Raw genomic sequence first — 8,355 nt, forward strand, 5'->3', positions numbered from 1 at the left:
TTTGTTGTTATGAAGATCACCTAACATGCCTTAAAGTACGGATTGAAAAGAAGGACTAAACTTTTAACATAACGTAGGTTTCCTTCAATTTGAATAGTTTCGGTTTGCTAAAAGATACCAACGAAATTTCAAACAATTTCATGCAGTAAAAATGTATAATACAGCTTAAATATTTCGTAAACAATCACTGTGAAAGATCGTTAAAATGTAAACTATCTTCTTCTCCGTAACAGCGTCGTTTGAAGTCAGCGAAACTTTTCGGTAAATTAGAGTGATCGATCCGTACAGATTGCATGGTGTTACTAAAATAGAGCAAAAATATTTCAAATATCAATTTCATTCTGTGGAAGCATCTGACTGAATGCTATCCTTCACTGAAGATTTACCTAGTTTTACTGAGCGTAACACACCCGCCGTCCACATGCATAGCCAAGGAATATAATTTCGAAAGATCAAGTAATTTTTCATGCTCACTTGCGTTGATATTCAAAAGTGTGAGCACCTGTTGTTCATTTTGAAGAAACCTGAAATAAAATAAAAAAACTTTATGAAAATAACATTTTAACGGACTGTAACAACCAATATTTACCGCGATAAGAGTTCGTTTGCTGGTGAAATGATTGAAAACCCTGGCCTTTCGTCGCGAATGCGGCGGCACCCGGCTCGTATTTCTCGTATATCCGAACATAGATCTGGAGCCGAGAACAGGTTGGTAGAAGCATGTGTGGATGAACGCATTGCGAAGGAACTGTTCGGTTTACTTGAAGAGCTGTCACAATTAATACCACCGCTAGCAATCGAGGTGCATGGTTTATCCATGGGTAGATCTTCTGACGAGCCTGGAGAATATTTCAAACCAGCAAAACAGTTTAAAGGTATTGCTATGGTATTCTGCTCAATTTCCGCTGCCTTCTTGGTACAAACATCATCTGTAGACATTAAAGTATCATCATCCTGAATATCTTCTTGTTGTTTTATTTGAGGAAGCGAAGGCTTCATGAGGCGAGTTTTGCTGGACTTTTTGAATTCGTTTTTGGATGCAAAGTTGATCATTCCTTCATTTCCAGGCCAATCAGTTAGCTCGTCGTCTCCTTCGTGATCTGATTCTACAGCTTCGGAATCACTAGAGCTTAATGAGCTTGAACTCAGAAGATCATTCATGCCTGTGTTCATCATGCGTTCATCGGGTTGCAGCTGCATCAGTTCGCGTTTCTTAATATGTTTTACTCTCGACTTTGAGCTTCGTTTGCTTTTCGTCGCTCTGATTGGAACACTTTTTCCAGAATCGATACTGCTGGATTTTTGTGTCGGTAGGAGTGTTAATGGTAAGCTAGTTTCAGGTACCATATTGGGTAGTGAAGCGATATTCGAAGATGTATCTGGTACCTCTTCAGATTGCACAATGCCATCCACTACATCGAACATTAGTTCGTGATCCATTGACGCTGATTCAGACAAGACTTCAACTTTGTCCGAGTTCTTGACAGGAGGTGTAGAAAATTGGAAGCACAGTTTTACGCTACGATCAGCGGGCTGAGCTATTTTTTCAATTTTCGATATTAGACTCCTGTTCAAAGGTACACTCGATGAAAAAGATGAAGCTCTAGCTCGACTTTTACACTCTAAGTATGATGTCGTTTTTGGGGAAAATAAATCGCGCTGCCGAGGAACGCTGCTTGAGTGTTGTTTGAAGGATTCAAAGTCCATATATCTATCTCGATGGCTTCTTTTTCTCTTACCACAGAAAAAGAGATTTGCGCTATAATTAGAAAGAAGAGAAAGAACATTTCAGAAAGTTCCTCTGCCTTTGAAAAATTATCAAATTTCAACAACTTTGATATTAAAAATTTCAATGTTCATAGTGCATATGTAAACAAGACACTTACCGTAGGCTTTCGTGATTGAATGCGCGTTTCTTGACGATGGCCGGGAAAATTGAGCTATTAGTAACGCTTGACGCAGATAAGGATGCTTCGTAACCAACTGCCATTCGTTTGAACTTTCGTTTACGTCTCATGTTAGGTCTGAAAGATTTATTGTTTGCATAGTGTAATAGAGCGAATGAGAAATAGTGTCTCTGATCGGTTTAATGAAATTCTTTAAAGCTTAAAACCTGTTGAACTCTTTGAAACAGCAAAGTATCAAACCTTTAAAAAAATATATCAACGTGCTTTGTTTGGGTTTTATGAACAACCTCGTGTCTTTCTGAAATCATGTTGTTTCGGTTAAATCGTAGTATTTCGTCTTAATTGTTTACCATTGTTCAAGTAGATTTAATTCTAAGTAATTGAATAGTAAATGTTCTTATGATTAACACTAGCTTAAAAAACTGTTGCATGAACATTTATATCTATCATCCGGTGAGAACGCTTGAGACAGAGCGAATACTGCAAAGGTTTATTAAAAAATTAAGTTATACTACCTCGTTGGACTAAAGTTCTCGTTGAATGAATCAGACTCGAAGTTTCCACATATAGGCGTCTGGCGAGAACGGAAGGCAAATGCCAATGTATGACGGTCGTCCGAGTCGCTCTGGATCAGATTGTTCCCACCACTTAATTGCGGTGAATTTTGGCTTGTGTTCATTTCAAGTTGATCTGCTGGACTACTTGAACTATCCTCCGTTGGTTGAGGTGCGCAAGCTGTTCGAAAAGGTAATTTAAAAAAAAGGTAATCAACTGTGTGGGAACAAATATTTCGGTAAAAATGATCGTTTTTCTCAACTATAAATCTCAAATGTGTACTGCCTATAATTGATCAATAATATAATCGTTTGACCTTGCTATTTTTTTGTAAGGTACTCACGTAAGTTTCCCGTAGAGCGTGTCCTTCGGCGCATTACCCATCGTGTTCGGTTTTCGTAGCATCGGGATGTTTCCTCCAAAGCAAGCGTCAAATCATGGGAAAATTGCTCCATTACGATTTTCCAATGAATGTTATGATAATTTCATTTAAATTATTTTAATGTTCGCTATCTCCAAGGAATATTCAAATAAGGTAGTGCCGAGAACCATATTGGATTTTTTTTGTGACGTCACAAAAACGATTGTATCGAAAATTTATATGAGAATGGTAGGAATTTAAAAAAAAACAAATTTTAGAATGAAAATGAACTCCAAGTTTATTTCGATTATGTTGTAAGGCCTCTATTTCACTATGTTATGAAGTTTTTTGGTCCGTTGAAGATTGCATTATGTTTTTTTCTTCTTATTTTATTAATGAATGCAACGTCGCCTTTAAGATAAAACGTGCAAAAATGAAGAAAAAATCAGCTTTTAAAAGGTCTAGCTAGTAGATATTGAGTGTTCAACTGATTGTCATGATTTTAACTCAACTGGTTTACCATGTTCAATTGTTATGTATAACAATTAACATCAATAAACGATTTTTAAATCAGTTTACTAAAATGCCATTAAAAGATTGTTGTTTTGTTTAAAAATTTGTGTTTTGATCACTATATTGCAATGAGGAGCTTTAACTGTACTGATTTGAACATCATCATGTAAAACTTTGAAATCATTTTAAAGTTTTGCAAATTTTAATGGGGAAAATGCACCATTTTTTCTAATTTCGATGGTCTATTTTATGGTATTTTTTACCGATCTTGAAGAGCAAGAATCCTTCTACAATAAAATGTTATCAAAGTGGAAAATTTCTAGCACATTCTTCGAATTATCAACGAAAAAGATAAGTTTCCTAGTAAATTAACAAATTTTGCGTGATTGTGACGTCTCAGTCTGTACCAATACTAGAGCAGGGCTGCCTTGGCACTACCTTCTTTAAATATTCCTTGCGCTATCTCGAACAAATTGAGATTCGGAGTCGGTAATGGAACTTGGGAGCCAATTTTCTCGAACCAACACGTTTTTGAAAAACACTAGACTTTTCATAATAACTCGGATGAATGCAAAACCTTCAATAACTTTTGTTAAGTAGTGAAAAAGATTTTACAAATTAAACCTTATTTTTTATGTTAAATTGTTTTGTTTACAAATTGACATTTGATTATGCAGGCTAAATTTGGAATACCCACAGTTGTATCGTTACTTAATACACGCTTGATTCTTTTCATGCTTTGATGAACCAATTGAAACATTAAAATAAATTACTCGAAATTAATTCGGTTTTACACAAGGTGTGTATATATTCAGGAGGTGTTACCGAATATCGAATTTCCGATTCAGCCATTTTGGCTATGTAGGCTATGCAACTATACGGAACTCATGAAGTTTGTTTACCAACAAACCACCGAAAAGCTGAGCAAAAATAAACAAACTCATTAAGAGCCCCGCTTACTCCTCGCCTACTTACTGTGAAAGTCGGAGAACCTAGTGTATCAAAAGACCTTGGTTTTACACACTGGCCTTTTCTACTCGTAAAAATAATGAAAACCTTGTTTTATTGCATAAAATTGTTATCCTTAACCTGAACTATAGTTTATAACTGACAGGCTCACGTACTCCTAACAATAAACATTAAACATTAAACATTATTGCTGCTCTTGGAACATTTTTATTTTTTATGGGGGAATCGATTATCACCATGAGGTATGTTACTCGCAGAGTGTACTTGGCTGTCACTTGACGGTATTCAACGCTCACGCTGGGCCGAGTTAAACCATAAATGTTTGAAAAATAACCATAATGGCAGTTTTGTGGGTTAAGTCATTTTATGAGTTTTCAACGAAAACTCATAAAATGAGATTTTACGGAGAACTTGGATTATGGTTATTTTTCAACCGTTTACCTAGATTGGATAATGGTTGTTTAATAACCGTTTTTCGACCACAGAAACTAGGTTAATTCGATTAAAGAATTGAAACGAAGATTTCGGAAATAAATTTGTATAAATATATCAATATTCAATCAATGGCATCAAATCATGTTCCTGATCCTGCTTTATTTAGTATGATAGTTATAAAAATAGGGACTTTTTGCATTCCTTTTCACATGTTTGAAGGAAATTGCGCTGTCTGCAGAGGAGTGCTTGGGAATCCTGACGTTCTGATCTCCAACGGCGCCGAATCGGAAAAAAGTATTCGGAAAAATGGTTCCGGATCAATAGTACAACGGAAATTCCAATTCTGGAAAAAAGATACGTGCATCCACTAGCTCTTCCATCTGTGTCGATGATCGCGGCACTTGGTGTCGTCGCTCAGAACCTGTGGAGGACAAAAAGAATTACTTAAGTTTTCTCCTTGCTTTTCAATTTTAATTAGGTTCAGAGGGCACTGATACTGAAAGTAAACTCACCTTGGTACTACAGAAACAACTTGCGTCCCTCATCCGGATCGCCCTTAATAATATCCGGATAGCACTACATGGTCAGCGTCGCTTTCTCCTTGGCAGGTATTTTTCAACATTGTTGGAATCAGCTCGGAGCTGCTAACCTAGAAATGGAGAGAACAATGTTTGCATCTAGAAATCAACTTTTTGAACACCGGTGGTAGTACCCACATTTGTTCCGATCCCGCTTACGACCTTTCCTATCTTTTGTCCATTTCTTCGCAGTTCGTTCCCAGCCAGCGAAGGTACCAAGCAAATCCGATGGGGAGCCAAACAGTTTACACCGGCACTAGCACCCGAAAACAGTTAATGTTCTTCCGTGTTTCCATTTAGGCTACGGTTAAATTTCAACCATAATCTGTTTTTATCATCTGAACTTCTAAAACGGTTGAAATTCAAACATTCATTATGGTTGAAAAATAATAAAAATTGGTGTTCTTCAATAAATCCCAGAAAATGGTTCAATAAAAATCATTTTTGGTTAAAAAAATATGAGCGTGCTTGCGTTTCATTGTGCTTTCTGAAAAATACCGAATCCTTTGCAAGTCATTGCTTGTAGAGCAGTTTTTGATACTTAAACTTGTTTCTAGAAATGGCTGATATAGAAATGCTTGTGTCCGATAAGGTAAGGAATATTCTTAAAAGTAATATAAACTAATTCATGGTTTAATTTGTCCTATTGACATCAATAGGATCATTGTTTATAAAAAAAAGACGCATCCCAAAAAAATAAAAAATCCTGAAATGTTCCGGAAGAGAACAACGCATCAAAGTTTAGCTGGGGTTTATAAGTTCGAAAGCCAGCGAAAGTTGAATATTGTAATAGATTAGAGAATTTACTTATTTTAAACTCGGCTAAATTCTTTATGAGCTGAAGGCAGTTCACAAAGGCAATTTTCTAGATCTGTTTGACTTTTATGAATTTTTGGTAATTTGTGCTACTAATTGCAATGTTAGGTTTATTTTTTTCTTAACCTTGTTAGTGGTGCTCTACTTCAATCACTTGAAAAAAAAAATCCAATGATGGCCAAATATATTTAAAAATTATATTTAGCCAACTGACGAAATTTAGGGTCAAATCCTTCTGAGGATTAAAATACCTTGTAAAACCAACCGCAAAGTTGTGGCATGAAATGTATCTCTCAAAGTGTGTTCTAAAGATATTGTTAATATGAGCACTACGTAATGTGTTATTCAAGCAATAATTCAATATTTTTCCCACAGGACGAATCTGATGTGCGCCCAGCGAAGGACATAAACCTAGATGAATCTGATATGGAAGATTTATACACCAAATATAAGGTATGTGCTTAAATCTATGTACTTTAGTAAAAATACTAATTTTGCTTTTATTTCATAAAGAAATTGCAAAAAATGTTAGAGTTTCTTGAGGTCCAGGAGGAGTATATCAAAGATGAACAGCGTAATTTGAAAAAGGAATATCTTCATGCTCAAGAAGAAGTTAAGCGTATTCAATCTGTACCACTGGTGATTGGACAATTTTTGGAAGCGGTCGATCAAAACAATGGCATTGTAGGGTCGACTACTGGGTCGAATTATTTTGTGCGAATTCTTTCTACGATTGATCGGGAGTTGTTGAAACCGTCGGCCAGTGTGGCTTTGCATAAGCATAGTAACGCGTTGGTCGATGTGTTGCCCCCGGAGGCGGACAGTTCTATATCAATGCTGCAAGCTGATGAAAAACCTGAAGTTCAGTATTCAGACATCGGTGGTATGGACATGCAAAAACAGGAGATTCGCGAAGCAGTTGAACTTCCATTGACTCATTTTGAATTGTATAAGCAAATTGGTATTGACCCACCAAGAGGTGTTCTGATGTATGGTCCCCCGGGATGTGGCAAAACAATGTTGGCTAAAGCCGTTGCCCATCATACCACTGCTGCTTTTATAAGGTATCATTAAGACATTATTATGTAGGTTTTTATTATGTACTAAACATTTTTTTTTGTGCAGAGTTGTGGGATCTGAATTTGTCCAGAAGTACTTGGGTGAAGGACCTCGCATGGTTCGTGATGTCTTCCGTTTAGCTAAAGAAAATTCCCCAGCTATAATTTTCATTGACGAGATCGATGCTATCGCAACGAAAAGATTTGATGCTCAAACAGGAGCGGATCGTGAAGTGCAGCGAATTCTCCTCGAACTTCTCAATCAGATGGATGGTTTTGATCAAACGACCAATGTCAAGGTTATTATGGCCACCAATCGTGCCGATACTCTGGATCCGGCATTGCTCAGACCCGGACGCCTTGATCGTAAGATTGAGTTCCCCTTGCCCGATCGAAGACAAAAACGATTAATTTTCTCAACTATCACTGCAAAAATGAACCTTTCTGAAGACGTTGATCTAGAGGATTACATAGCAAGACCCGATAAAATATCTGGTGCGGATATTAACGCCATTTGTCAGGAAGCTGGGATGCATGCTGTTCGTGAAAACAGGTAACTTAAAGTTTCGAATACCATGAGTGTGCTTACAGGAACGGATGAATGATAGCTAAATAATCGTTTATAATTTCAGATACATCGTTTTGGCTAAAGATTTCGAGAAAGGCTACAAAAATAACATTAAGAAAGATGAAACTGAACACGAGTTCTACAAATAATAACATATGTCACCCTTGGAATTCGTGGATTCTTTTTTACTATGAATAATAAAAAATTATATGTATTTTCCTTTGTTTGTTATTTGAAAATGTGAACAAAGGCTATCGTCAAATGTAGATGGATTTAATTGTCATTTCAGTCCTTGAGATCACTTTTTGCGCATGTTGTGGGAAAAACTACATATTTCGAAATACGGTATAAATAAGGTTACCAGATTTTTTCTCGCACATATCCGGACCGGGCAAAATCCGGGCTTTTGATTTCAAAATTTTCAACCGATCACCGAAACCACTTGAACTATTTATTTGCTAAACATAAATTTTTGGACACTAAAATAAAATATTATGCTAACTCAATTTAAACTTATGCTTGATTTTACAAATCAATTGGATCAAGTCGGGCAACCAGCCGGACCAGATCTATTTTTTTTAAATTTATTTATCTA

General features: G+C 36.3%; 2 protein-coding genes and 1 long non-coding RNA gene across 7 annotated transcripts; 1 reads left to right on the forward strand and 2 right to left on the reverse strand.

Annotated features, from left to right (window-relative positions):
- Positions 1-126: 126 nt before the first annotated feature.
- On the reverse strand, positions 127-4,009 carry LOC129756915 (uncharacterized). Of its 5 annotated transcripts, none has more exons than XM_055753972.1 (7): positions 3,794-4,009; positions 2,806-2,969; positions 2,423-2,642; positions 1,887-2,024; positions 590-1,759; positions 387-524; positions 127-302 (listed from the first exon to the last, which is right to left on the reverse strand). In XM_055753972.1, exons 2-7 carry the CDS (start codon positions 2,915-2,917, stop codon positions 185-187), a joined length of 1,896 nt encoding a protein of 631 aa, XP_055609947.1. In that variant the 5' UTR covers positions 2,918-2,969; positions 3,794-4,009; the 3' UTR covers positions 127-184. The 5 variants fall into 5 exon arrangements, with proteins under 5 accessions (XP_055609947.1, XP_055609950.1, XP_055609949.1 ...); XM_055753975.1 differs by having other exon boundaries at positions 2,806-2,911; positions 3,775-4,009; XM_055753974.1 differs by having other exon boundaries at positions 2,806-2,971; positions 3,775-4,009.
- An 851-nt stretch (positions 4,010-4,860) lies between these two features.
- Positions 4,861-5,649, reverse strand: LOC129754493 (uncharacterized). The gene is made up of 3 exons (XR_008739034.1): positions 5,457-5,649; positions 5,253-5,389; positions 4,861-5,161 (listed from the first exon to the last, which is right to left on the reverse strand). It is a non-coding gene; the product is annotated as an uncharacterized LOC129754493 (long non-coding RNA).
- Positions 5,650-5,784: 135 nt separating this feature from the next.
- LOC129754492 (26S proteasome regulatory subunit 6B) lies at positions 5,785-7,974 on the forward strand. The gene is made up of 5 exons (XM_055750601.1): positions 5,785-5,910; positions 6,510-6,587; positions 6,648-7,198; positions 7,260-7,745; positions 7,825-7,974. Exons 1-5 carry the CDS (start codon positions 5,878-5,880, stop codon positions 7,907-7,909), a joined length of 1,233 nt encoding a protein of 410 aa, XP_055606576.1. The 5' UTR covers positions 5,785-5,877; the 3' UTR covers positions 7,910-7,974.
- The last annotated feature ends 381 nt before the right edge of the window (positions 7,975-8,355 follow it).

The sequence above is a fragment of the Uranotaenia lowii genome, chromosome 3 (genome assembly GCF_029784155.1).
Source record: "Uranotaenia lowii strain MFRU-FL chromosome 3, ASM2978415v1, whole genome shotgun sequence".
NCBI lineage: Eukaryota > Metazoa > Arthropoda > Insecta > Diptera > Culicidae > Uranotaenia > Uranotaenia lowii.

Bases quoted from the DNA above. Each gene is read 5' to 3' on its own strand.
- LOC129754492 (XM_055750601.1), top strand. From the start codon at position 5,878: ATGGCTGATATAGAAATGCTTGTGTCCGATAAG. The intron at 5,911-6,509 runs GTAAGGAATATT...TTTTTCCCACAG, and splicing joins AAATGCTTGTGTCCGATAAG to GACGAATCTGATGTGCGCCC. The intron at 7,746-7,824 runs GTAACTTAAAGT...TTATAATTTCAG, and splicing joins CATGCTGTTCGTGAAAACAG to ATACATCGTTTTGGCTAAAG.
- LOC129756915 (XM_055753972.1), bottom strand. From the start codon at position 2,917: ATGGAGCAATTTTCCCATGATTTGACGCTTGCTTTGGAGGAAACATCC. The intron at 2,025-2,422 runs GTAGTATAACTT...TAAATCTTTCAG, and splicing joins GAGAACTTTAGTCCAACGAG to ACCTAACATGAGACGTAAAC. The intron at 525-589 runs GTAAATATTGGT...ATTTTATTTCAG, and splicing joins GCAAACGAACTCTTATCGCG to GTTTCTTCAAAATGAACAAC.